Source organism: Grus americana, chromosome 11, assembly GCF_028858705.1.
Source record: "Grus americana isolate bGruAme1 chromosome 11, bGruAme1.mat, whole genome shotgun sequence".
NCBI classification, from domain to species: domain Eukaryota; kingdom Metazoa; phylum Chordata; class Aves; order Gruiformes; family Gruidae; genus Grus; species Grus americana.
The window spans coordinates 10,852,798-10,880,401 of NC_072862.1; the positions used below are offsets into that span (position 1 = coordinate 10,852,798).

Below are 27,604 nucleotides of genomic sequence, written 5' to 3' on the forward strand. Positions count from 1 at the left end.
CTGGGCGGCGGGCGCAGCGCTCGGGGCTGCGCGGAAAGCGCGGGGCGGATCCCGGCCGGAGCGGGGAGCGCTGGCGCAGCCGGCCGGCGGGCAGGAGGCAGGCAGGAGGCAGGCAGGTACCGGACACAGGCAGCCGCTGTTCAGGATTTTATTTGCAGGCGCGGCCGCGCTACATGCGCCCGCGGAGGGGACTGGACCCCCGGGCTGGGGGGACCGGGGGATCTACGGGGCAGAACCGGGCCTCGGATCCCAGCCCCCGGCCCCGCCGCCGGTCCCTAGCAGGTGGCGTAAGCGTTGGCCCTCTCCCGGATCTCCTCCAGCAGCCCCCAGACCTGCTGCTCCAATGCCTGCAGTCGCGTTGCCTTCGCTGCCATCACCCGCTCGTTGGCCCCGAAGTGCTGCTCCAGCTCTGCGGGACAGAGGCACGGTTGGGGTGCAGCCCCACACCGTGTCCCCCAGCCTGTGCCACCCTTGAGGCACCAGGCAGGATGTGCCCAGGAGGACAAGGGGAGACATGCATGGGGAGGTGGGGACCAAGCAGAGTCGGGGTGGTAGGGAATGCCCCCCAGTAGAGGCTCCCCCTTCACCTTCCAGCTTCCTCTGGCTGCTGCTGGCCTTGTCCAGGAGGTCCTGGGCCTCCGCCGTCAGCCGTGTCACGCGCTGCAGGGCCCCGCCGGACGCCCCATCCAGCCCATTCACCCGGCCCTTCAGCACCACGTAGCGCTGTGTCACCTGCGCCAGGTCCTGATGCCAGAAGAACACAGTGAGGCTGAGTGTCGTTGTCCCCCCCCCCAGCACCCCATACCCCCTCGGTGCCCCACCGTGGCTGAGCAGGGCCGGGGCTCACCTGGCTGAGTGTTCCCGAGGCAGCAGTGGCGCGTTGTGCTCCATCCTTGGCTTGCTGGGCTATGCGGCGGGCATCCCGGCCCTGCTCCTGCAGGGCAGTGACGCGCTGCGCCAGCTCCTGCAGCCGCTGCTGCACCCGCGACTCCTTCCCCTCCAGCGCCTGCAGCCTGCGCTCCGCCTGGGCAGGCACAGACACTGGCTGCTGGCATGCATAGCGACCCGCCGTGCCCATGGCGCCAGCCCCACTGCCTTGGCAAACCTGTGGCACCCGCCCCACACCCTCCATGTCCCCCTGGCACCAGTCTCACTACCTTTGGTGGCCCCCTTACTCCCAGTGCCCCACAGCACCAACCCCATTGCTCCCAGTGCCCCCACGGCACCAACCCCATTGCCCCCAGCATGCCCCAAGCACCATCCCTGCTCCCCAGCTGTGCTGGCGGCATTGGCCCCGCTCCCACAGCCCCGGCATGCCCACCGTCCCAGTGCCACTCACCTCCTTGGCTCTGCTCTCGGCTGCCTGGATGGCATCCCTGGCGCTCCGCAGGGCACTCCCCGCCGCTGTCGCCTGTGCCTGCGCCACCTCCAGCGTCCGCTGTGTCCCCGCCAGATCATCCCTCACGCCCTCTGCTCGCTCCCTGCGGCGGCATGGGCAGGTCCAGCCCCTGGCAGCGCTGGGGGACAGATCCCCACCCCTTGCCCGCCCCAGCATGTCCCCCACTACTCACCTGGCGTTCTGTCCCTGCACCAGTAGCCCCTGTGCCGTGGCCAGCCCCTGCACCGTGCTGTTGAGCACCATGTCCACCCCCTCCAGCTGGCCGATGCTCTCCCGCATCTCCCGCAGCAGCTCCTGGATCCGGCTGGGGCTGCTGGGCAGGGAGATGTTCAGCACCTGCCGGGCCACCAGCTCGATGCTGCCTGGGTCAGCTCCCTCCTCTGCGGGGACACAGGAGCAGGGTGGGCTCAGGGTGGGCGCGCTGAGCCCTGCCGTGCCCGTGTGCCCACCCAGTGCCGGCGCTACCTGCCAGGAAGGCCTTGATGCGGCGGATGAAGTCCCGCAGCTGGGCCGTCGCCTTCTCCGCACGGCTGCGGGCAGCCTGCGAGCGCCCCAGCACCTCCTCCGCCCGGCTCCGCGCCCCCCGCGCCAGCTCCTGCACCTCCTGTGTCTGGGGGGGGCACGGGGCAGCCCCGGGGAGGGGGCACAGGGGGGGGGCAGGGGGTACGAGGGGACATGCACGGGGACAAGATGGGGGCATGCAAGGGGGTGTAAGGGGGCGTGCAAAGGGGCATGGGGGCCATGCAAGGGGACACAAGGGGGTGTGCAACAGAGTACAAGGGGGCATGGAAGGGGTGTGCAAGGGGATATAAAAGGGGTGTGCAAGGGGGTGCAGCAGTGGCCCAAGAGGGCACACGAGTGGCACAAGGGGCATCTGCAAAGGGGCGTAAGAGGGACATACGGCGGTGGGAACATGCTAGAGGGCACAGAAAGGGCACAAGCGGGATGTGCAAGGGGACGCGGAAAGGGCATAAGTGGGACATGGAAGGGGACATCAAAGTGGTATGGAAAGGTGCCCTGGTTTTGGCAGGGATACAGTTAATTTTCTTCCTAGCAGCTGGCATAGTGCTGTGTTTTGGATTTAGGATGAGAATAATGTTGATAACACACTGATATTTTAGTTGTTGCCAAGCAGTCAAGGACTTGTCAGCTTCTCACACTGCCCTGCCAGCCAGAAGGTGGGGGGGTGCACAAGGAGCTGGAAGGAGACATGGCCAGGACAGCTGACCCAAACTGGCCAAGAGGATATTCCATACCATATGACGTCATGCTCAGTATAGAACTGGGAGGTTGGCCCAGAGGCAGCATGGCTCAGGAACTGGCTGAGCATCGGCTTTGGGTGGTGAGCATTTGTGCTGCGCATCACTTGTTTGGTATATTCTATTATTATTATTATCTTCCTCTTCTGTCCTATTAAACTGTCTTTATCCCAACTCACAAGTTTTACCTTTTTTTTCTTTTCAATTCTCTCCCCCATTGCAGTGGTGGGAGGGCAGTGAGCGAAGGGCTCTGTGGTTGGTTTAGCTGTCGGCTGGGTTAAACCACAACAAAAGGGCACAAGCAGGATGTACAGGGGGACATGGAAACGGGACATGGAAAGGGCACAAAGAGGCACATGGAAGGGGACACCGAAGTGGCCTGAAAAGGGCACAAGTGGAACGTACAAGAGGACACCAAAGTGGAATGGAGAGGACACAAGCGGGCCACGCAAAGGGGACACAAGGGGACACCAAAAAGTGCCATGGAGCCACCACCCCTACCTTCTGCACCACAACACCCAGCTGCCCCAACGCCACCTCCAGCTGCTGCGAGGCGTTACGGGCACTGCTCAAGGCTTGAGCTGAGACAGGCAGTGCCCCTGTGCAGCCCATGCCGCCGCAACGCCGTGTCCCCACGCTGTCCTGGCACAAAGCTCCTCCGCAAGGCGCTTGCTCGCAGCTCCGGTCCCCAGGCACCCCACAAATCTGCAGTGATGCCAATGGTGGAGCTGGCAGCTCAACACGGCATGGGGGGAGACCCCCATGCACCAATTTGCCCCCCCACCGGTCCCGCTCTCACCTTCTCATTGATTCTGGCAACGCTGAGTCCCATCACCCGTTTCTGCACCTCCCGCAAGGATTTCCGTGCCGCAGCCATGCCACGGCGGAAAGCATTGCCCCGCTGCCGCAGCGCCCGCTCGGCTGCCCGCCGCATCGCCTGTGCTGCATTCAGCTCGCTGGCTGTGCCGTTGGCCAATGCCTCTGCCTGCCGCGAGTCCTTCGCCGATACCAGGATGCTGCGGTAAGACTCTGCAGATGCCGGAGTCAGGGTTTGGTTGGGATGGTTGCCACTGAACCCCCCAGTCCTCACTGGATGCTCTTACCGCGGAATCCAGCCGCCGTCACAGTGCCGAGGAGGATTTGGAGGTGGGAGGCAGTTCGGTTGAGACCCCCTAGCTCGTGGCTCAGCCCGGCTAGCTGATCACGGTGCCGCACATCTGCCTGCGCCAGCTGATCCAGATGTCGCTCCAGCTCTTGGAGCTGCTTCCAGAAGTCATCTAGCTCCATCCTTTGGTGGGGGGAGAGGGGTCTCAAGCCTTTTTGGGTGACAAAAAGCGGGGTCCCCCCTCCCCAGCCCACCGCATACACTTGCCTGGTGCTGTCCAGCCACCTGGGCAGCTCATCGAGGAGGGGGCCGCCGGGGCTGCCCCCCTCACCCAGCAGCCGCTCCACGCGTCCCAGCGCCTCCTCCAGCACCCGCAGGCGACGGGGGCTGAGCGGGGGCATGGAGCCCCCCTCCCGCAGCGCCCGTGCCTGTGCCCCCAGGCGCCGCAGCCCGTCCTGCAGGCTGACCAGGGCCGGGTCCCAGCGCCCGAAGCAGGGGTGGCAAGGCGAGCAGCGGGGAAAGGCGTCCTGGTGGCCCCGCTGGCAGCGGTCACAGCGCAGCCCCCCGAAGCCCGGCCGGCACTGGCACTGCCCACTGGCCTGCTCACACTGCAGGCTCTCAGCGCCCAGCGGCTCGCACTCACAGGCTGCAGAGACAAGCAGCAACATGGCCCAGCCTCCCCAGGGACCCCCATGTCCCCAGCATGCCACCGTGTCCCCAGCATCCCACTGTGTCCTCCTGCATCTCCAGGGCCCCACCATGTACCCAGGGTCTCCTATATCTCCACAATGCCACCATGTACTCCGGGTGCCCTGAGTCCCCCATGTCCCCAGGGTCTTCCAGGCCCCCAGTATCCTGCTATGGGTCCAGGGTCCCCCATGCCCAAAAGGTCTCATCATGTCCCCATGATCTCACCATGTCCCCAGGATCTCCTGAGTTCCCAGAGTCCCCAGGGTCCCCATGCTGAGAGTCCCACCATGTCCCCAGGGCTCCCATGTCCATAGAGTCCCACCATGTACCCAGGGTCCCTCCATGACCACCTGTTTCCCCAAGAACCCCCATTCCCCGGGACACCCCACATCCCCAGAGCTCCTGTGACCTCAGTCCCTGGGACGTGCCCCCACCTCGGCATTCCCGCTCGGGGTCTCCCCAGTGATGCTCCTGGCACTGGGAGCAGACACGGCCCCCGAAGCCAGGCCGGCACTGGCACTGCCCCGTCACCTGCAGCAAGAGCGGCGTGCTCAGCTGGGCAGCTCGCCCAGTGCCGGGAGGGCAGCACAGCCATGCCGGGGTGCTGGGGTGTCAGGGGTCTCACCGCATCACAGGCGGGGTGCAGGGCACGCGTAGGGTGGCAGCCGCAGGGCTCGCAGCCCCCTGGCCCCCCCAGGCTCCAGAAGTGGGGTGCGCAGCGGTCGCAGCTCTTGCCCAGCACGTTGGGCCGGCAGGCGCAGGCGCCTGTGCCACGGTCGCAGGTGCAGCCGCCAGCGGTGCAGTGGGAGGCCAGGGTTCCCCGTGGGTCGCAGCCGCAGCCTGCAGAAAGGTGGGTGGCCATGTGGGGCTCAGCCCGCACCCCCTGCCCAGGCGATGACCTCCTGGCACCTGGCCCCAGCGCTCCATATCCCCCGCCTGGCCCCAAACCCAGGCACAACCCTAAACCCCCCGATCCCAACACCACCCCCCGACCCCAATTCCTGTCCCCTGCCCAGCCCCGATTCCAGGCACCGCCCCAAACCCCTCCGACAGCCCCAAACCCCCCCCAACAGCCCCAAACCTCACCTGGCCCTGACCCCACCCAGCCCAAAATCCCCAGACACCCCCAAAACCTGCCCAACCTACGCCCCCACACAACCCCAATCCCCCCACACCCCAACGCAGCCCCAAGCCTCACCCTCACCCTGAGCCCTTGCATCACCCCAAACCCCCCCACACCCCCAAACCTTCGCACAGCCCCAGCCCCGGCACAGCCCCCCGCCCCGCTCACGCCGGCAGCTGCGCTGCAGGGCATTGCCGTAGTAGCCGGGCTGGCAGTGGGCACACCGGGGCCCGGTGGTGTGGTACAGGCAGCGCAGGCAGTGCCCCGTGTGGGGGTCACAGGCCCCCGGGTCGCTGGCATCGATGTTGTTGTTGCACTGGCAGGGCCGGCACACCCCCCCCTCCGTCTCTGGTGCCCCAAAGTAGCCGGGGGAGCAGCGGTCGCAGCGGGGCCCTGCAGTGAGGCGGGGGGGGGCCATGGGTGCCCGGGTCCTGCAGCCCCGGTGCCAGGGGTCCCCGCTGCATGGCGCCCGCCCTGCCCCTCACCGGTGTATCCGGGTGCGCAGAGGCAGATGATGTGGTTGGTCTCCTCGTCAGCGTGGCAGGCACTCCCGTGGTAGTGCCGTGTGCCGGGGTAGCCGGGGCAGGGGCAGGGCCGGCACTGCTGCCCCGAGCCCAGAACTGGATCCCCGTAGTAACCGTCCTGGCACCTGCAAGAACGACAGGTGAGCACCCTGGGGGGTCCATCCCATCATATCCCATCCCACCATCCCATCTCGTCCATGCCACGCCATGCCATGATATCCATCCCATCATATTCCATCCCACTATCCCATCGAATCTCACTCCATCATATCCCATCCTACCTTCCCATCTCATCCATCCCCTCCCCTCCCATCCCATCCCATCTCATGCATCCCATCCCACCACATCCCATCCCACGCCATGCCATGCTGCCCCATCCCCTCCCCTCCGATCAGGCTCACCTCTCACAGTGCCGACCGGCAGTGTGGTCGCGGCAGTGCAGGCAGCTGCCCGTCCGGGGGTCGCACTCCTCAGCGTGCCCATTGCACTGGCAGGGCCGGCAGGTGGGGAAGCCCCAGTGGCCAGGCTGGCACTGGTCACACTGCCGGCCCACGGTACCGGGCTGGCACCGGCACTGCCCGCTCACCGCGTCGCACAGCTGTGACAGCGAGCCCTCCAGGGAGCAGGAGCAGGCTGCGGGATGGCACGGCTGGAGTCAGGGACACGGGTGCAGGGACACAGGGATGGACAGACTGATGGACAGACGGGGGACCAGCACCCAGGGCATCCCCCAACCCATGGGGGCACGTGGGGGGCTCACGTGGATGCATGGGTAGGCAGACGGACAGGCAGATGGGCAGATGAGGGAGGGCAAGACAGGGCAGTGCCCACCCCAGGCAGGAGCATGGGACTCGGATGGATGGATGGATGGATGGATGGATGGATGGATGGATGGAAAGACAGGTGGACTGAGGGGGAACTGGGACCCAACCCACAGGCTGCAGGACAGCAGGGCTGAGAGGGACACATGCATGGACAGATGGACAGACAGACAAATGAACAGGCAGTGAGCAGAGCTCTGACAGCCGGATGGACAGACAGACAGGAGGGACAGGAATGCCCGGCAGATGCAGATCCCACTACTCACGGCTGCAGCCCAGGGGCCCGAAACCGTAGCTGCCTGGGGCGCAGCGGTCGCAGCGCCGGCCGAGGACGTGGGGCTTGCACTCGCACTGCCCTCCCTGCGCCTGGCACTCGCTGCTGCGGGAGCCCTGCGGGTCGCACTGGCAGGCTGCGGGCAGCAGAGCCAGTGTGGGGCTGGGGCTGCCCTGCCTGCACCCTGCCCACACCCTGCCCGCACCCTGCCCACAGCTCCCCTGCCATGGGCATGGCCTCATCCTGACCCACTGGCATAGGTACCCCTCCCCGCCCTGCCGTGCACACAGCCCCATCCCGACCCACCACACCGGACCCCGGCACGTCCCCGGACCCTGGCAGGGAGCCCCCCACTCACGGATCGCCCCGCCGTGCAGCAGGGCTGAGACGCTGCAGACCAGGCGGGCGCAGGCCTGGGCCAGGGGGGGTGGGGGGACCATGCGAAAAGCCTCCAGGCACCGGTACCGCTCCAGCTCCTCCCGGCGCGCCGCTGCCGCTGCCTCCGCCCCATGGAATCCCGGCAGCTCCGACACCCGCGGCAGGAGCACCAGCTGTGCCAGGCAGCAGGAGTGGGAGAGGAGATGGGGGGGGGACACGACACAGCCACCCCCCACTGTGGGACCTGGCTCCTGCTCTTGGGCCAGACCTGTCTGCCCCGGGGCAGCCCCAACCCTGCTGGGGGCTTGATCGCCCCAGCCCCATCAACAGCCCCAGCTCCACTGATATTCCCATCCAAATTACCATCCCCACAGGCATACTTATCCCCATCTCCATCTCCGTTGACATCCCCTAGACCAGCCCCAACTCCATCAACATCCCCAGTCCCATTGATATTTCCATTCTCATTCACATCCCAATCCCCATTCCTATCTCCATCCCCACTCCCTTTCCCATCCCCATCCCCATTCCCTTTCCCCATCCTCTTTTCCATCCCCTTTCCCATCCCCATCCCCTTTCCCACTCCCGCTCCCATTCCCATCCCCTTTCCCATCCCCACCTCACCCCCCCATGCAGCCCCAGGTGGATGTCACCACCCACCCCAGTCCGTGGTCCCGTCCCAGCCCATCACCCCACTCCTGCCAAGCCCCAGGCATGGGGTGGTGCAGCGGGACCCCCCTCACCGAGTCGATGAGAATGAAGGCGCTGGGGTGGCGCTGGGTGACACCGGCCCGTTGAAGCCGCATGGTCACCTCGTAGGGGGTGCTGGGCTCAAAGCAGAAGGGCCGGGACAGCAGCACATACCTGTGCAGAGGCAGGTGTCGGGGCACGGGCACCCCAGAGCCATGGGGATGGCCAGGGGACAGCAGCAGCATCCAGCCACCTTCCTTGTCCCTGTCCCCATCCCCATCCCTCACCTGGGGGGCAGGACTGTTCCTGTTTCCATCCCATCCCCATCCCTCAGTTCTGGGAGTATGGCAAGGCTTTCCTTGTCCCTGTCCTGATCCCTGTCCCCATCCCATCCCCATCCTCATCCCCCCCCATCCCACCTCTGGCTGTGGGGCAGGCTCTCACGGTACATCTGCTCGGAGGGCAGCAGGTTCCCGCAGCGAGGGCTGGTGGGCAACACCTGGGAGCTGACGCCGACCACGGCCTCCCAGTCCTCGGCAGACTGCAGTGACAGGCAAGCCGGCGTCAGGGCTGTGCCGTGCCGTGCTGTGCCATGCCGTGCCGTACACGCCGTGGCTGGCCCATGGCCATGGCCATGCTCACCTCAGGTTCGTAGCGCAGCAGCAGCTCGTAGTCCATGGGGTAGGGCACGTCGTCCACGCGGAAGGTCAGGCCGGCACCATCCCGCACCCGGGCAAACCCCGAGCCCGTCCACGTCACCATGTGCCCGGTGCCGTCCCGCACCACCTCCTCCACGTCCGGCTGGGCAGGGCACCGGCACGGCTCAGCCCCAGCCCCTGGCTCTGCCCCCCCGTCCGCCCCCACCCCATAGCACCCTGCCATGCCCTGCTCCATTCCCCATCCTGCTTCCCCCGGGGCTCACCTTGGGGGGCTGCTGGCGGCTGCGGCGCAAGGGGGTGCGGGGCTGGGGGACATGGAGGGGGCTGCGCTGGTGCCGCAGGCGTCCCTTGCGCCCTCCTGGCTCCCCAGTGTCGTACTCCAGGCAGTCCTGGGGCACCTCTGCCCGGATGGCACCCTGCGGGGACAGGGTCAGGGGACGGGTGGCCATGCACAGGGACAGCCGTGCACAGGGCACGGTGACAGCCACATGCAGGACAGGGTGACAGCCATGCATGGAGCACGGTGACAGCCATGCACAAGCCCAGGCTGGGGGTGCAGGGACCCCCCCAGGAGACTCACTGGGAGCTGGGGGTGGCTGTGGCCATGACCAGTGGCCTGCTCAGCCTCGTAGGTGTAGTAGTCAAGGGGGGCGCAGAAGAAGCCGGGCTGTACCTGGTCGCACTGCCGCCCCATGAGGTGGGGACGGCAGGGACAAGCCCCATCCTCCATGGAGCACCTGGGGGTGACCGGTCCAACCCTCTGTCCATCCTTCTGTCTGGCTCTGTTCTTGTCTATCCCTCTCGCCATCCCTGTCCCCATCCCTCCATCTCAGGGGATGGAGATCCCCCCCTCCATCCCTCCCTTCATCCCAGCCCCCTCTATCTCCCCAGTCCTGTCCCTCCATCGATGTCCCTGTCCCTCCCTCAGCGCTTGACCCCCAGCCCTGTCCCCACTCCCACCCCCTGTTCCCTGTGCCCCACCGGGTGCTGTGCTTGGCCCCACCGGTTGCTGTAGGCTCCCCCGAAGTCGCAGGCACAGGGCCGGCAGCCCCCCACGTCGTAGCTCAGGCCCCAGAACTCAGGCTGCAGTGAGAGGGGGGAGGCATGGGGCAGGTGTGGGGCCAGCCCGGCCCTGGAGGGTGCTGTGGGGCTGGGGACAGTCAGGGCCACGGAGCATGGTGTGGGGCAGGCTGTGGGGCAGGTTGGGGCACTCACCACGCACTGGCTGCAGGACCGCCCGGCCACAAAGCGCTTGCAGTAGCAGTCCCCGCTGATGGGGTCGCAGGGGGAGCTGCCCGCCACCGTGCCCCGTGGGTCACACCTGCATGCTGCCCCCCCCACATGCATGGACCCCCACACGTGAGGGGCTGCCACATGGAACTGCAGCCTATCGGCTTCACAGCCCTCCCTCCTCATCCCGTGTCCTTCCACCCTCCATCCCCATACCTTCATTCCATCCCTCCATCCCCATCCCTTCATCCCCATCCCTCCATCCCACATTCCTCCATCCCACATCCCTCCATCCCACATCCCTCCATCATCCCTCTGTCCCCATCCCCATCCCTCCACCCCACATCCTCCCATGCCCATCCCTGGGTCCCAGCTCACGCTGGCAGCCCTGTGGGTCGCCATGGCTGAGGCCATAAGCGCCATGCCGGCAGCGGTCGCAGCGGGGACCGGCCACGTTCTCCTTGCAGCGGCACTGCCCTGCAATCATGCCCAGCGCCACATCCGTGTGCCCGTCGCAGGCGCCTCCTTCCAGCGAACCCGCCGGGTCACAGTCGCACGCTGCCAAGAGGGAGAGAGACCACAGGGAGCTGGGGCTGCCGGCACTGGGAGCTATGGGGCTGGTGGCACCGGGAGCCGTGGGGCTAGGGTGAGCTGTGGGGCTGGGACCCTGGGGCACTCACGGGCACAGGCAGTGGGGGCGCGGATGTCAGAGCGGGGGTCTCGGTAGTAGAAGGGCTTGCAGAGGTGGCAGTGGCGGCCCATGGTGTTGTGCTGGCAGCCGTCACACACGGCCCCGCTGGTGTTCCCCGTGGCCAGGAAGACGGCCATGTCGAAGTGGCACTGCCACGAGTGCTCGTTGCAGTCGCACCCTGTGGGGATGGCACCGTGGCACAACACGTGGCACCCCAATCCCAGCAGGCAGCACCCACAGTGCCAAACCCCAGCCTGCAGGACTCCCATCCCACACCCCAGCAGGGTGCCCCTCAAATCCCCCAAATTGTAGCCTGTAGCACCCCGACCCCCCCAAGCCCCAGCCCCATGTGCAGCACCCCCAACCCCAAAGCATGGCACGTGGGACCCTCAACCTCCATCCCCAAGCCACAGCCTCTGGGATGCTGAACCCCCCATGCACGGCATGCAGGACCCCCATTCCCCCAACCCAGCACGTGGCACCCCAAGCCCCTGGGCACAGTGTGGTGCCGGCGTGGGACACTCACGGCGGCAGGCGTTGGTGCTGGAGCCCTCGGCCGGGCGCCAGGGCAGGTCATGGTAGAAGTCCTCGCAGCGCTCACAGTTCAGCCCCTGCGTGTGGTGCTTGCAGACGCAGCGCCCATGGATCTGTGGGGGAAACACCCATCTCAGCGTGGCCGATGGGTCCCATGGGCCACCATGCCGTGCCAGCAGTCACGTGCACCTCACCATGCCAGGGACGGAGGACGTCGGGGCACCAGGTGCTGGGGCACAGTGGGCGGCATGGCCATGGCAGAAGCAGCTCCCGCGCAGCACCAGCTCATCCACGGCATAGTAGTACTTGTGCAGCACCTCCTGCCGCGTGTCCAGCAGGTTGTCCCCCAGCGTGTGCAGCTTGGTGAGGTTCACCCGCAGGTTGGTGACGCGCAGCAGGTCTGGGGAGGGGGTGGCACCATCAGCACCCGCCCCGCCACCTGCCGGTACCGCGACCCCGGCACCCCCGGCCACACACCCTGGATGTTTGGGCTGTAGGGATCTGCCACGGGGATGGAGGGGTCCAGCACCTTGAAGATGACCTGGGAAGAGGAAGGAGTGGGTGAGCCCAGCCCCTCAGCCCCCCCAGCCCCCCTCCACGCTGCCCTGGCCCCACACACCTCCCCATGGCTGGAGGGCTCGATCTCGGAGTAGCGCTGGTCACACAGCACCTCATCCACCAGCCCCGAGGGCTGGACGGGGACGCCAGGGAAGAGCTTAGAGCAGTTGTAGGCGAAGTAGCGGTAGACCTTCCAGCTGCGCCCAAAGTCGTCCGAGCGCTCCACCAGCATGGCTGCTGGGCGGAAGGTCTGCGGGACACCCAGGTGGGATGGGGGCCAGCCCCACAGCCCCCACGGGTCCGTCCCATCCTGTCCCACCCCATCCCAGGCACCCCTGTGCTGGGACCCACCTTGAACTTCATGATGAGGTGGGTGAAGTGGAACTCGCCCTCCAGATCCAGGCGGATGCTGACGTGCTCCATGCCTGGGGGGGTACGGAGGGGTGATGGCCAGGGTTGTGGCAGACTCCCCCCAGCCATGCAGCCCCAGGCCACATGCACACAGGGACAGCCCTGCTGCCACCCACGTCTCACCGTTCTCCGACTGCCACCAGGTCCGCTGGCCATGGGGGCCACTCAGGTAGATGACGTTCTCGATGCGGTGGCTCTCTGGCAGGGACGGGTCCCGCGAGTCGCAGGTGAAGCATTTCTCCGAGTCCTGTGCCGGGCAGTGGCACTGTCAGGGATGGGCAGCTGGAGGCTGCACCGGTGCCCAGCTGTGCCGGGGCCGTGCCAGGGCCGTGCCGGGGCCGTGCAGGCTCACCTGGAGGTGGCTGACGATGCAGTACTCCTGGGGCCCGTCCAGCCCGCAGGTGGAGGTGGCACTCAGGCGGGGGGCTCGCCCCACCAGCAGGTTCCCAGTGGCCGGGTAGCAGCTGCCATGGGCGCAGCTGTGGCTTGGGTCAGGCTCCTGCCAGCCCCCCACCGCTGGCACCCCCGCTGCAGGGAGCATAAGGGCACGGGCTGGGGGCTCCACCAGGACCCTCAGGCACCCCCGATCTCCCCACGCACCCCGGACGGCACCCACCCCACCCCCAGCTGTCCCATCCCTGCATCCCGACCCACTGATGCAGCACGAAGCTCCGTGACCCAGAAAGGTGCTGGCAACAGTGCCGAGGCCTCGTGACCAGGGGGCAGGGAGCAGGGCTGGGCGGGCAGCGGGGGCGAGCGGGGGGCTGGCGGCCGCAGGGCTGGAGAGGCCGGGCAGGGGGTGGCTGCCTGTGCTCCTGGGGGGCCGGGCAGCCCCAGGCGCTGTGCGGTGCCGGGGGGAGCTGGGAGCCAGATCAGGCGCTCACTAATCCCGCCAGGGCTCAGCGCAGCCTGGATTCCCTGCTGGGATTTGCGGCCGTCAGGCCCTGGCTGCTGCCGGCCAGGGAGCATCGCCATTGCCGCTGCCTCCACCACCCGGCACCCTCCGTCCCGGCTGGGGTCCTGGGGCCACCACAGCACCATGGGTGCACATGGTGCCCCACCAAGGCTAGTGCTTACCCAGGAGGAGAGCAAGCGCCAGGAGGTCCATGGGCAGTCGCAGGCTCTGCCTGGGGGGGACACAGAGACGGCGCTGCAGCAGGACATGGGGTACGGCACGGGGTACAGTGCAACCAAGGCCTGGCTTCTCCCGGCTCCGGCACAGCCATGCACCCCGGGGTGCACCCACCCAGCTCCGGCACGGTAGTGCACCCCAGGGACAGCACTGGGGAGCAGGGTCAGGTGGGGCAGTTGGGTCCCAAAGTCCCCAGGGGCGGCACCCAGTGCCCACCCCCATGGCCGTGCCCCAGCCCCACACGGCCCTGAGGGCTGTGGTACGCAGACCCAAGTTCCTGCCCTGCACCCCCAGACCCTGCATGGGTTGTGCCGTGCCCCACCCTGCCCTGCTCGGGGTGGATTCATCCCTTCGGGTGTCACCGGTGTCCCTGGGGGGTCCCAGGGCTGGGCCAGGGCCAGCCGGGGAGGGGAGCCAGGAGTGCTGGAGCCGGCTGGGCAAAGCGTCCCTGCCGCTGGCCGGGGTCCCGATGTTAAATTTAGGCTGGAGCTGTCTTTTGTGCTTCCTCCTCTCCCGGTACCGCCCGCTTCCAGCCTTGCAAGAGCTGGATCAAAGCCTGGCCCCGGCGCTGCCCAAAAACATCTTTCCTGTCCCCTCGCAGGAGCTGGCCCCGGGGCAGGGGTGCTCGGGCTGGCGGGGGGGAGCCGCAACTCTGCCCCGCCACCCACCCTGCTCGAAGCGGTGCCAAGGCAGCAGGCGAGGCGGCGCGGGGCTGCATGCCGGCAAGGGGATCCCCAAGCCCCCGGTACCTTGTGTCCTGCGGCGTCCAGCGGGCTGGCAGTGCCGAGGCTGGGGGCACCACAGGGACCCGCTGCCCCCCCCCAGGCTGGGCGCGCAGAAATGAGCTGGGGCGAGGGTGGCGATGGGATGGCGGCAGCCAGCGGCCCCCCTTCCCCACGCACAATTCTTATTCAAATGGGCTGCCCGCTGAAAGGGACGGCGGTCTCCAAGCTACGGGAATGTCACTGCCGATTCCTTCTGCCTGGAGGCCCCCACTGCCCGCCCGCCCGCGGAGGCCAGACCAGCCAGGCGTCGGCAGCCTGGGCACGCCCCGGCCCCCGGGCAGCACGGCGGGCCCTGCCGGCGAACAAAAGGGTGCCTCGTGGGCTGGTGAGGCAGCGGCGCCACGTTCCCCGGGCTCCCGGCACGGCACAGCAGGAACGTGGCTGCTGCTGCTTGCAGCGAGGCACGCAGGGCAGTATGGCAGGATGGGCGCCCAATGCTCCGGGAACCAGCCAGTGCGGCTACGCGGGGGAGGCCACGGCACCACCTTTTGCCCCACCTAGGGATGCCCCACGGTGGAGGCACCAGCACAGCTAGGCTGCAGGGTGGAACCGTGCCGGGCATCTGCCCCACCGGGAGCTTGCCTGGGCACAGCGACAGTGCCGCCAGCTAGACATGTCCCTCCTGAGCAACTCGGCCCTCCCCACTGCTACAGCTCCCCGGGCAAAGTCCAGCACGCACCAGCCCCAGGAAGTGCACGGCGGGAGTGGGGGGACCCAGCCCGTCTCTCCTGAGGGACCCCACACCCCTTCCTTGTGTGCCACCTCATAGCGGCTGCCGGTGCCTAGCCTGTGCCCTGGGGCTGTGCCATGCCCCAGGGCTCCCCGCAGGCATGCCGGCTCCTACCTGTGCCTGTGGGGCCTGGGGCACCGGACGGGTGGCCAGTGGCCCGGGTGGGCTGCAGAGTCGGCCAGCTCGGCCCCGCTGGACTCCGGCTGGGCTCGGCTGCTGTTCCTGGAAGAGGGCGGCCGACGCCTGTCTCCTCCTCCGCAGCCGTGCCAGGCAAGGGGAGGGACCTGCCCGCACTGAGCTTTAACCAAGGTGAGGCAGAGGCCAGGTACAAGCTGGCGGTGGCCTATGCGTGGCGTGGTGATGGCTCGTGCCCAGGCTGGCCAGGAGCTGGCATGGCATCACCACAGGGCTGCCTTGCCCGGTCATGTGGCACACGGGGCCGCCGAGACAGGCAGCCTGGCTGGGACTCGCCCTGCACCGCGTGGGCCCGTCTGTGCCTATTCAAGGCACGTCTCCAGCAGCGGTACCAGGAGCCCCGGGGCAGCATGACAGCCAGCCGTGCTTCCCCAGCACCCGTGCTGGCTGGATCCCGCTCCCCCCCATGCTGGCACTGTGGGCATCACCGTGCCCTGAGCCAGGGTCTCACTCACCTCATGCCAGTCGGTGGTGCCCAGGATCCTTCGGACCGGCCAGGCCAGGCGCTGAGCTGGCAGCCCCGGAGCCCCGCACGTACTGGGGCCAGGCTCAACAGAGACCTCACTGTCACGCAGGGATGGTGCCTTTTATTAGCTGAGGCCAAAGGAAGGAAGAGGAGCTGCATGCTCCCCACACCAAGGCTGTGCTCTGGCAGCCCGCCGGCAAGCAAGGTCATGGGCAGACAGAGTAGCAGGTCCCAGGCTGGTGGCCATGGGGGTGCCAAAACCTGTGCCCCCAGGGACACCCTGACACAGCGCAGCACATCTCAGCAGGGCAAGGGATGCTGTGGGCAGAGGCCTGGCAGCTCCCCAGGGCTCCACTCACAGCAGGCGCTGGGAAACCTGGAGAAAGGGCAGGGCTGTCCCCGGCAAGGCTCTGGCAGCACAGCGTGGTGGCCAGACACCACCACCTCCTGGGCTAGCAGAGCTGGCAGGAGATGAGCTGATAAAGAGCCATTAGCACTAGCCAGCCTGTCTGTATCACGGGGATCTTGCCAAGCAAACCTTATCCGCTCTGAGGAGATCCAAAGCAGTCTGATAAAGGCAACTGTAACAGGAGCTCAGGTGTTGGAAAGCAAGTAAAAGCAGGAGGGAGGGATCCTCAGCGGGATCCGAGGGACAAGTGAGATGTCCCAGCCCATGTTCAGGCACCTCCTGGCTCCCCTGAAGGCTGCCCCGACTTCCCACCCCAAGCTGCAGCCCCCTCAGCTGCCCCACAGCCAAAGTCATGGGGGTGGCCTGTGTCTGCCCGGGGAGATGAAATGTCTGGGGGCAGCCCTGCTGGCCGGAGATCTGCCAGCAGCTCTGCCACAGCCCTCCGTCACCAGTGTTTCAAAGCTGCTGAGCACCCCCTGCTCCCTCGGGCACCCACAGCCTCAGCTCCCCCACCACCTTTCAGCAGCGATCACTTTCGCCATCAGCAGCAGACCGAACGGCTCAGAGGGAACCGGCAGCACTCACCACTTTGGGGCATGCAGAGGAGGGGCCCCCCAAGCCTCAGCAGAGCCTCTGAGCTCCCAGGGCAGCCTCTCATGCCTGGCCAGCCCCGCTTGGAACGACTTCAGTGTGCTCAGTGGGCGGCCAACGCTTCCCTGCACATCCTTAGCAAGCGGGAGAACCACTTAACCATTTCCCTTACCGAGGACTGAGTGCCAGCACTGGAGCTGGTGTCTGCCTGGGGCCAGGGTCCCACCACTGTCAGTGCCGGGTCAGTGCACTGACAGCCCCGCGGCACAAACTGGATCTGGATCACACGCAGGTGAACGACACCATTTCTGGGGAATTAGCTGGCCCCGCAGTCCCGGCTGCAGAACAGGCAGGTCCAGAGAGAAGCTGGCCGGTGGGTGGGCAGGCAGGCAGGAGCTGGCAGAACGCCTGCCAGCGCAGCACCGACCCGGCAGATCTCTAGGAACTAACCTGGAATGCAGATTTATGCCAGTTTACACCAGTTCAGCACTAGTGACACTCATTGGGAGCATTTCCCATCCCAAGCCAGGCATTCTTTAATGGGGCTTGTGTAACCCCAAACCTCACTGGGGGGAACTGAGGGGAAGACGCCATTCCACAGAGCTCACGCGGGGCCAGGAGGAGCAGTCTGTTGGTTCCCAAACAAAAGCTGGACACACTGGGCGGTTCTGAGCACCATTTTACTCAAGGGCTGGACACCTGCTAGGACTTCATAACAAAAAGTTCACTTCATTTAAGAAAAAAGACAGTCTGGTTTTTGTCCCATTCCCTCCGAAGAGCAGAATAATACCAACTCTGTCTTTTCACTAAACAATGCCATTCCAAAATATACAACACTGAGTGTGGAACAGCCCAGCCTCATATTAAACATTAAATATTAATATAGCTTCGGAAACATTCTACACAAACAAATGAAACAGTAAAAAGTTCACTCAAGAACAAGATGGTCAGTTGTTGTAAATTCATCGTACAAAAGTTTGTTACTCGCCCTCCCGTGGGCTGCAGTCGCTGCTCCCCGGCTGTCACGGGATGCACGCAGCTGAGCTGGCAGCACCGGTCCCAGCCGGAGCAGGTCGGTCACGCTGCGGCACGGAGACGGCTGTCTTAGAGATGACGGTAGGCAGAGACAAGTGTGAGGGGCTGGGCACTGCCCACCCAGAGCCCCCGCGTCCCTCAGAGTGCCTGCTGTGTCTCTGCTCGGGAAATGACATTCCCTGGGAGCGCTGTGCTGGGAACCAGGAGGGAATGGCCTCACACACCGCGCCTCCCCCGCCACAAATGCCGACATGTGTTTCGTCCCATCGGGTCCCAGGCAGAGCAGCGGCAGGAGGGGAGGTATTTCTGGGGGTGGCTTTACAGCACCTTCTCTTTTACAACAGCACCGCATGCCTGACTGTGGCTGTGGGAATCACCAGACTCTCACAGGGGCTGCCTGTAGCAACAGGAACGGAAAGGGCTAATTAAGACAACAAGGAGAGAGTCCCAGACGATAATAAGGCCTTTAAGGGACTCCCCGGGGCAAGGCCTAATTGTCCCCGCAGGGGAAGGTATTTCGGATGCTCACTGGAGGAAGCGCTATCCCGTGAGGGCATCCAGAGGGTACAAGTCAGCACGCACCATGAGGGCCGGGGAGCGGGTTACCTTCCCCCTGGCCACCCGAGCAGGGCCGGTTTGTGCAACCGGTGAAGGATGGAAACCAAGGGTTCAGAGGGGCACCTGCTCCAAAAGGGCACCCCCTCACCCGTGCCCCAGAGCCTGCAGCACCAGTGCCTGTGAGGTGCCGCTGGACAGGGGAGGACAGGCTCTGTCAGCTGGGCAGGGGCAGAGCGGAGGAAGTGCTAGCGGTATGCCGCAGACCTGGCTCCTCTGTTTGCAGATCTCCTGCAGCAGAAGTAGAAGCTGGCCAGCCAGGCGCTGCCGGTGTCTTTGGTTTCCTCTAATCCCAGATTCTCGCTTTTTCACTAGACTTGCTCAGTCTTCCTAAGCAAACTGAGAGGTCTGGCCTCAGCACCACGGCTTTGGAGACAGCAGCTGGCCAAGCTGTGAGCGCTAGCAGAGTCACATCTACAGACAGGGTTCACGCAACACTCGGGACTGTCTCTCCTGCCTTCTGGGACAAGGTCTCTGCTCCACCAGCCAGCGAGGCACCTGGCACCCTCCTAATGGCACACAGCTCCAGGCAGGAGCAGGCTGCGAGGAGAGGGAAACCCGAGCACGGTGCTCTCCAGTACAGAGCCCCAAATGCAAGGGCCTGGGAGCAACCTGCCCTGCTGCCTCTCTCCATGGATGGTGCCAGCCCACCCAGCTTGCAAAGCCAAGGGCTGCAGCACCGTCAGGAAGGTGTGAGGTGCCCCAGAACAGCTGTCCTCTCCTCAGGCCACCTCAGCTCTCAGAAAGCCATCCCCATCTGACCACAGGAGCAAATGGGCCAGTGCCATTTTGAAGACCGAAACAGAAACTGTCACTTCCACACGAACCAACCCAGCTGCCTGAGCGGCAGGGGCTCCACACAGCTCGGCACCAACCCTGCCAACCACAACCGAAACAAGGATCCTCCCACCTAAACCTGCACGGGAAGCTGTCCAGCTGCAGCCAAGAGACAAACCTGCTCACCATCCCCACGTGTCACTTGTGCTGTGGCCAAAGGCCCAGCTCCCAGGCAGGGCAGGGAGCTCGGACCCAAGGAGGGGAGAGCCGCTGGAGTGGCTGCAGCCCCCAACATGCTGGCAAGGTCTGGCCATGAACACAGCACAAGTCACAAGTATCCAGCTATGCAAGTACTCACAACGCTCCACAAAGCACACCTCCTCCTCACACTGAAATACCACCAGTGGGCTACAAAACAGGAGTAACAAAATAATCCCTTCTTATTTTGCAGAAAAGTGCTTAAGAAATTCTGTACAAGGATTGCTATGGCAGCTGGCTCTGCAGGGGGAGGGAGGCAAAGAGTTTGGAAGCACCGCGCTACATGGCTTGCAGGGATGAGGCCAAGGAGAAACTTCTCCAACTGAAAGTAGTGGCAGAAGGTGAAATCTGATCACAGTGGACATGAGGTTCAAAACATTTCTACCAATTAACAATGTGGTTTCGACTGGTATCTGATGTCAGCTTCCCCTTCAGCTGCCTGCGGGACAAGCTGCTCTCCCCACGGACCTTGCTGACGGACATGTGAAGCACACAGGAAGCTCTAGGACCTTGACTGGTGGAGGCGAAGCATAAACTCTTGCTTCTTGGCAGCTGAATAAAGGGAGCAATGATTTCCACAAAATCAGGCGGAAGATCAGCCCTTTGACAGCTGGCTGAATCATTTCTAGAAGTGACAGTGGCACAAATCCATGCGGTAAAAGCATTCCTAAGAGTCTCCAAAGCTCTCGGCTGTCATGGTGCCCAGGAACAGCATAGGCCAGGTTAGGCACTTGGATGAATTCAAAGTGACTAATACAGAAACAGGTCTGAACAAACCTCATACAGCACGCTCAGCAGAGACCACAGCACTCCAGGCAACGCACTTCTGTCTGCCCTGCCTGTTATGGCTGCACAGATCCCTGGAAGGCAAGTGTTACTCTGCTGTCACAGAATAACATGGGGTGGAAGGGACCTCCAGAGGGAGATCTCTTGTTAGATCAGGTCTTAGGCAGGTCTGGGTTGATCGAACCCTTCACATCTTCCCTAAACACCAGACAGCAGTGTCCACAGCACAGCCCCTTCTGCAGCCTCCTGCACATCGGCATGGAAGGCCTGGGACACCAGGACCACCTGCACCTGGCCATGAGACGAAGGACGGCGGAGCCAACCACCAACAGGCTGCAAGCACCTCGGCTGCCAGCACCAGACCCCCTGGGAAACAGCTGCAGGCAGCAGTTGCCGACATTGGCACCAGGGGCTGTAAAGCCCCTCTGTGAATAACAAGCTGCAATCCTTCTGGTCAAGTTCCCAAATCACCTGCAAGGGGAAAGAGGAGACATCAGGAGGGCAGAGAATCGAGGTCCAGTGCTGCCCAGGAGCTCAGGGGCCCTGCAGTCTGTCAGAGATGTGCAGAGGAGCTGGCAGAGACTGGACTGATGATGGGCAAGTCCCTGAGGACAGAGCTACGGGGTGCTCGCTTCCCTGGCAGGAGCCTCAGCGACACAGAAGCGTTCCTAACGCTTGCCTCTCCCTGCAGAGCAGAAGACCTCTTGCTGGTGGCCTGGGAAGGACACCGGACAAGCCATTGCCACCAAGCATTCACAAAACTCAGCTCAGTGCCTGGAAAGGCAGGACAGCACTAAGGCAGTATGTTCTGCTGGATGTGTTAAGCAACAGTACAAGCCAAGTCCTTGACTAGCAAAGACCCAAGCTGGGAAAGACGAGAGGTGACAGAGAAGAGTGGGGAGGCAGGCAGTAGCGCAGCAGGGGGAAGAAACGCAATGAAGAGGAGGGATGTGGCCTGATAAGCTCGCCTCAGGTGCTCAGCTTCCCGCTCAGGCTGAAGAAAAAGCAACCTCAACCCAAATTCAGCCTTGTTGATGCACAGTTGTTTTTCCCACCGGAGGCCAGGCGCTCAGCTGGGATGTCTGCGCCGCAAGAAGAGGCTCCAGAGACAGCTCTCGGTGCCCTTATATGGGGCTGGGAACAGGGGAAGCTGCCGAACAGCCTGTCAGGCAGCGATACCACAGGCAGGAGTTCAGAGTCCTCCTCGGGAAACAGCCAAAAAGAGAAACTCCAGTGCAAGACTTCCAGACCTGGCATTTCAGAGCGTGGGAATGAGAAAGGTCTGAAGGATGGGAACAAAAGGTACAAAGCAATTTTTGGCTGATTAACAGTGATGGAGGGTCCCTCTTCATCCAGCATCTTGTCAGGACAGGGAACTCTCTGCCAGGGCATTTTAAAACACAGAAGCAGAAGAAAATATTTCCTCCTCCTCCTCTGCAGCCAACCAGCGGCATTCACAGGTCAGTCTCAAACACTGCAAGTTATGATCTCTGACAGCAGCTCAGATACACATAGTAAAACCACGCAGAACCAGAGCATGTGATTCAGAGCCTGCAATCAGCCCCCAAGAGAGAACCTCCACTCTGCTCTACCTGGGTGAGGAGGGAGAACCCCGGCTGTGCCTCAGGATGCCCAGCTTCCCTGTCCTCTCACTCCATCATGAACCTCCTCTCTGCTCTCCAAGCCACAGTTTTCCTCTCTGAGCTGGGGATCAGACACTGACCCCTTTTACAAAGCGCTGAAATCCAGCCAGGTGCTAGGGAGGGGCTGAAACATAAGGAGATGGGGCTTCCCTGGGGAGCTCATCCCTTCAGCCAATGTCCACAGAGATTACTAGGTCAGAAACTGATATTTTGAGCTAGTAAGAGAATGAGTGGATTATCAGCCCACTGCTGCAGAGATGTGAACGTACGGCAGTGTAGCGCCAGCCCCATGCCTGGCCAGACACTGCTCCCTGTCCCCAAGCTGCCAGGTTCTGCTTTTGCAGTATCCCAACAGAGATCATCAGAGGCCATCCCTCCAAGGTGACAGCCGCAGCACCGACCGCTCCAACGTGGTGTTTCTCCTGGAGCTTGCAGATCCCTCCCTGCAGAGAGCAGACCCGACCTCCGCCAGCGCACAGTCTGCATTCCCATCCGACAGCGTGTCCCTGGCGCAGGAAGGCTAATGCAGCCGGCTGCAGTGGTTCCGTAGTGCCTCCTGGGGACCGGCAGAGCCTGTGCTCCGGGAGCTTTCACACCTGCCACACACCTCCTCACAACATCCCAGCCGGCACAGCAAAGCCGTCACCCATCGCAACACAGTGCTGATCTCCCCTCCTACTGCTTCACCCCCACAAATTGACAGAAAGAAACGCTCTGTGTTTAAGTTGCTGGCATATATCCTGTCAACCCTTCCGCTTTTCTGCTTTAATTCAGGCTCAAATACCCCACTGAGCTCTGGGACTGGCAAGATGTATCTAACACATTCAAACACAGTCTGTGTCTTCTCCACCAGCACTTAGAACCTGCTCCTGAAACATCCAGCAAAAGCAAAGCAGTTACGTGGTGGGCAGGACACTTTATGCAATTCTTATTAACTCCAGCCCTTCAGCTCTAACAGTCACAGTTCACGTTCTACGTTTGCACCTGGGGCATGGGAGAGCGGAGTGATACTGGGTGCTGAGAAGGAATCACTCTTTGGAGGCAAACCCTACCATGAGTTCAGAGCTTCTGCTACCAACGAACAGAGGAGGCACCTAGAGACATCAGGCAGACTCACAGGCAACAGCCCCATAACACTCCTCCACTCTTATGCAGAGGTAATACCAAAAATATGATTAAAACTATAGTCAACTATCAGCTGGTAATTCTCCAAATTGCTTGGCATTTCTGGAGACGAACAAGTGGCTATAACTCTGCCTGCCTCTGAGCTGCTCAAGAGAGCCCAGAACAGACTGTCACAACACTGAGTCACAAAGAAATCCTGGCACCTTTCAACAAAAGACTGGCTGAAGGGGAGGGGGGAACAAAAGCTATCGAACCCAATCCCAGAGGGATGGAAGAAGTGCATCTTCCCACAGTTCCTGGGCCATATGCACATATATGGATATATAGATATATAGATAATAAAGTTATAAAATTTGATCAAAATAAAACCAGTAAATGTACAGCTTGAAAAAGAGCAATATCACAGTGCATCAATGTCATGAGAAAGTCCTGTGTTCTCCCCCTGCACAAGAGCGCAGCCTGCCATGCTCAGAAGAGCGCCCGTGGGAAGCGAGCCCTCCGACCTGCTTGGCTCGCCACAGGCGAGAGTCACTGTCCCACGTTCCCGAACAGGTTTTTGTAGTTCTGCAGTCAGTTCTGCATAGCAGTGGTAGACAGGCAGAAACAGCACGAGAGCAGGCTGCTCCGTCTGCAGGTTAGTCGACGTATCGTCACCAGGCACCAGAGATCCAGAGTCGCTCTTAAACTTCTCCATGCTCTGGTGCCAGGCTCGTATTTACTTACTTACAAAAAAAAAGTGACAAAGTGAAGAAACTCAGGGGACACTGTGAGAGTGGGACAAGGGCTGAATTCGGATCACAGGAGACAGGTTGACCCTAAGAATCTTCTGTGCTCTCCTCCTTACTTCGTCGTCAGAAGACGAGTTGCCCACCTTGATGGCCTGGAATTTCAGCAGGTTCAAAGTGCTCTGAGCCCGTCGAGATTTATTTTGGACTGGAATGGTATTTGCTTTCTTCCTCTGCGGTGCTTCTCTTACCTCCGTAGCTCTTCTCCTCTTCTGCCCAACACTCTCCCGGCGAGTGCTGCTGTCCTTCCACTCTGTTTTTCCCACCAGAGGTTCCTTATCTTTGATTTTCAAGGTCTTGGACTGCGGTGCTGTGGTGCAGCCCTGGGAAGAGCTGCCTGTGACTCTCCCGTTGAGGACTCCCGAGGCTTTGCAAGCATTGCTCTCCTGCAGCACTCCACCCTTTGGTCCCTTCAGAAGATTTAAAGCAAGGGTGGCAGTATCCGGTGCTTTCTTTATCAAACGCTTGTACCCCTTACCTTCTGTTATTTTAGTGCTCTTGCCTGAAGAAAACTGCCTCGACGGACTCGAAGCCTTGAGGAGTTTAAGGTCCGAGGGTGAGATCCCAAGACGCCCTTGTGTGTACTTGGACTCCAAACGGGATGTGGTAGTTTTCAGCGGCACCAGAGCTTCCAGAACCACTGACAGTCTCATGGCTGGATATACATCAGGATACATGCTCGCAGGGAAGCCCACTGCCGCGGCCTTGGACGTGCCGGATCTTGTCTGCTTCAAGGAGCTCAAGAGGAGATTTGTGGAATCCCCTTTAGGGACAGGCTGAGTGGAGACTTTCGAAGAGTTCACCGAAACACTGGTCGGCGAAGCAGACACCTTTGCCACGGCTGTGGTGTTTCTAGCCGGACTCTTAGCAGACTCAGCAGCATTGGGTTGTGTGGTTGTGCTCTCTTTTGTCTGACTAGGTGTGTCTGCCGTGCACGAGCTGTACCCATACACATCCTTACTCCTCAGAATTGTGGGCTGGTAGCCCTCCTCCTTCAGGCCCTGAATGAAGGCCACCAGCTGGGTCTCTGTGTCCGAAAGGTCCTTGGACATCGGGTTGAAGACTCGGAGGGCTTCCTCCAGCACTTTCTGTCCTGCAGAGGAAATTCTCGACCAGGAATGGACAGCTTTTTCTTCCACATTGTTCACTGCAATATTCATGGCATTAGGCAAGCGGGCACTTCAAAAAGGTCCAAATTACTGGAAAAACAACCCTTGACACCTCAAAAGGAGAGAGAAGATAGTTAGCTTACAGCAACTGAAATCACCTTGCATTTTTAAGCAGGGATCTGAAACCATTAGGCCCAGGCATGGCTACTCGAACATTGGGTTAGATTCTGGGCATAACCCAAGTTAGAAGCATCATCAAGAAAATCCCATCACTGATTTATCTCTGAAGTAAAACTAAAACATCTCTCGCAGAAATATCCTCAAACCTAAACAAAGATTTCAGGCAATCCCAACCAACCCATCCCAAGATGAAGAGTTCCAATGAAAGGGTTCCAATTTCTCAGTGAAATCTGCAGTTCATTTCCAGTCTGAATCTGACACATCCCAGCTTCAGGTAACCAGATCTCATTTTCCCTTGGTAAAGCAGCCCTTCATTGAATCCTCTCCCTGTGCACGATCCAGCCATCTCAACACTAAGCAGCCTGAGCACCTCAAATCTATCCCAGCGTCACATTCAATTTTCCAGCTTCCTAACTGATTCTGCTCAAAAATTGATTCTGAGTCCCTGCCAAAGTGGCATCATCCTCCTGAAGACCTGACAGCAGAGCTGGAGGCTACTTCAGTTGTGCTTCATTGATGCCAAATGCTGTGGCAAGGCAACACCGCTCCTTGCTGTTCTCTTGTTTGAACAACGGCCTGCAACTTGCTGTCGCAGCAAACTGGTGTTGATCCAAGGGCACTCACTGCCAAGTGAGGAGGAAGCAGGAAATTCAAGCAGGGCGGCATGAAGGAAACACACATCACCGGGGCCAAGCGTACAATGGCCTGAGGGACAATAATGGGATCATGTTTGGGGCACTACACAGCTGTCTAGTACAAAAGTACTAGTCATTGCTTTAAATAATAAAAAAAAATAGGCACTGAAGAGCAGTCCAGGCAGGACTTTGTGATGAACCCGGGAGAACTCCAATCCTCTCACGCTGAGCTGGCGACCTCACCAGCTCTGCAGGTGGATGCTGCACCGAGAAGTTATAGAATCTTTAGCATCATTGATACCTCTCAAAATAAGGAGGATTCAGTGAAAAATCCTTTTCAGGGAAATGTGGAAGATGTCGGAGACACTAACAGAGAGGGCAGTGCGCAAGCAAGAAAGCTGTGATGGAAGAGTTAGCGCCTGAGCAGGCAGAGCAAGGAACTACTCATGTCCGATGTTCCTCCCAGAACTCCGGTTCCACCGCAACGCCAGAGCCCAGGAGTGCCGGCCCCAGCCTGATGCCCACGCTGCTGCTGGCTGCACAAGCAGGGAAGAGACTCAAGCCAAAAGCAGCCGCAGAACGGGAAGCACAGGTCAGCGGGGAGGGGGGGGTGTAAGAGCCTCCACATGACAGACTAATCTCAGTCAAGTGTTCTGCAGACGTCACAGCAGAAGAGGGATTTGGAGGAGGATAATGCAGTTGTTCTGCGACAGGCGGGGGATCTCCCACGGAGCAGGGGAGGCAGGCAGGCAAGTGCTCCGACAGAGCTGCGGCCAGCGTCATCGGCCAGCGGTGAGATTTGCCGCCTCCAAAGTGAACAAGCGGTAGGTAGCAGGCACAGCAAAGCCAGCAAGGATGTAAAGCTTAATCCTGATCTGGTAGAGAGGGAGAAACCAATGGAGAAGCACAAGTAACAACATGCGCTCAGCAGGCTGCAAAATGGATCATCTTCAGGCTGCAGCAAGCCCAGGAACAGCTGGGACATCCTATGGGGTATTCTGATGTTGAACGGAGAGGCTGTGACATCTCATCAGGAACAGAACATCTCAACATCGATTCGCTCAGTCTTGTTTTGTGAAAGTCGGAGGAGGAAAGCTGGCCACAAGCAGGCACACCCCCAGACAGTATGTCCACCCGACAGCAAGTTCCCCTCGCTTGACACGCTACTGGGGGACATGCTCTGGCTAAAGTGCCACAGGGCCACAGGCCAGCAGCGCTCCCGCTGCAAAGCGCTGGCAGGACCCTCACGCAATACTTGAGCGATGCCAGTGCGGGTTTAGAGGCCCAGCTGTCCAGGCACGGAGCTCGAGGAAAGGGCTCTGCAGTGCTTCTCCGGCTGCACCGGAGCGGCAAGACGGCTGCTGGCAGGGCCAGGGCGCGGAGCTGGAGCAGACTGTGCAGATGGAGGCTGGCGGGGAGACCCAAGGAGGGCTCGGCGGGGGCCGCCGGGGCGGGCGGCCCCCCGGGTCAGCCTCTCCTCCTGCTCCACCGTTCGGTGGAGGAGATGTCCCTTCCCGAGCGTCCGTCCCTCGATCCCCTCGCAAACGCCCCCTCCCCCCCAGGCTCGGCCCGGCAAGGAGGGACCAGCGGGCGCCCTCGGCCCGCCGGCCGGAGGGACCCCAGGGCGGGGAGAGCCGCCCGGGGCCGGTGCCCTCCCTACGGGGCTGCGGGGAGGTGATTGGTGCAGACAGCGGGTGCGGCCCCCCCGCTCGGCCCGCGCCGGCTCCCGGGCCCGGGGGGGCGGGGGCCGAGGCGGGGCCCTCAGCGCCGCGGCTCCGCCTCCAGCGCCCGGGGGCCGCCCCGCCGGGTGGCTCGGCAGCGCCCTCGCCCGGGAGCGCGGGGCCCGGGCACCGCCGGCCCCAACCTACCGGCCGCCGCCAGACCCGCACCCGCCGTTGCGCTGCTACCGCCGCTCCAACATGGCCGCCCGCGGAGCGCCGGAAGCACCGTCCACTTCCGCTTCCGGCTCTCTTCCGCGGACCGAGGCCACGCCCACCCCACG

The 27,604-nt window shown here is 62.5% G+C and overlaps 2 protein-coding genes across 7 annotated transcripts; both read right to left on the reverse strand.

Annotated features, from left to right (window-relative positions):
• Positions 1-134: 134 nt before the first annotated feature.
• LOC129211349 (laminin subunit beta-2-like) lies at positions 135-15,773 on the reverse strand. Of its 6 annotated transcripts, XM_054838293.1 has the most exons (37): positions 15,644-15,773; positions 15,108-15,215; positions 14,228-14,323; positions 13,424-13,473; positions 12,699-12,874; positions 12,470-12,593; positions 12,287-12,360; positions 11,997-12,185; positions 11,855-11,918; positions 11,572-11,777; positions 11,370-11,490; positions 10,833-11,021; positions 10,531-10,710; positions 10,138-10,250; positions 9,926-10,005; positions 9,503-9,659; positions 9,186-9,338; positions 8,906-9,064; positions 8,683-8,804; positions 8,317-8,437; positions 7,554-7,746; positions 7,188-7,331; positions 6,502-6,733; positions 6,062-6,225; positions 5,745-5,969; positions 5,079-5,293; positions 4,888-4,984; positions 4,031-4,409; positions 3,762-3,946; positions 3,458-3,687; positions 3,160-3,363; positions 1,865-2,009; positions 1,572-1,779; positions 1,340-1,481; positions 848-1,024; positions 588-744; positions 135-409 (listed from the first exon to the last, which is right to left on the reverse strand). In XM_054838293.1, the coding sequence occupies exons 1-37, from the start codon at positions 15,646-15,648 to the stop codon at positions 276-278; spliced, it is 5,718 nt and encodes a 1,905-aa protein (XP_054694268.1). In that variant the 5' UTR covers positions 15,649-15,773; the 3' UTR covers positions 135-275. The 6 variants fall into 6 exon arrangements, with proteins under 6 accessions (XP_054694268.1, XP_054694269.1, XP_054694271.1 ...); XM_054838294.1 differs by lacking the exon at positions 14,228-14,323; XM_054838296.1 differs by lacking the exon at positions 5,745-5,969.
• A 1,547-nt stretch (positions 15,774-17,320) lies between these two features.
• CCDC71 (coiled-coil domain containing 71) lies at positions 17,321-27,561 on the reverse strand. Its single transcript, XM_054838336.1, has 2 exons — positions 27,471-27,561; positions 17,321-24,899 (listed from the first exon to the last, which is right to left on the reverse strand). The coding sequence occupies exon 2, from the start codon at positions 24,836-24,838 to the stop codon at positions 23,648-23,650; it is 1,191 nt and encodes a 396-aa protein (XP_054694311.1). The 5' UTR covers positions 24,839-24,899; positions 27,471-27,561; the 3' UTR covers positions 17,321-23,647.
• Positions 27,562-27,604: the final 43 nt, after the last annotated feature.

What these genes read in the sequence shown, in the direction of transcription:
- LOC129211349 (XM_054838293.1), bottom strand. An exon ending in GGTCCTGCAGCCAGTGCGTG is followed by an intron (nt 10,006 to 10,137) that starts GTGAGTGCCCCA and finishes CTCTCACTGCAG; the next exon opens with CCTGAGTTCTGGGGCCTGAG. An exon ending in CAGCCAGAGGAAGCTGGAAG is followed by an intron (nt 410 to 587) that starts GTGAAGGGGGAG and finishes TCTGTCCCGCAG; the next exon opens with AGCTGGAGCAGCACTTCGGG.
- CCDC71 (XM_054838336.1), bottom strand. Translation starts at nt 24,838, where the DNA reads ATGAATATTGCAGTGAACAATGTGGAAGAAAAAGCTGTCCATTCCTGG.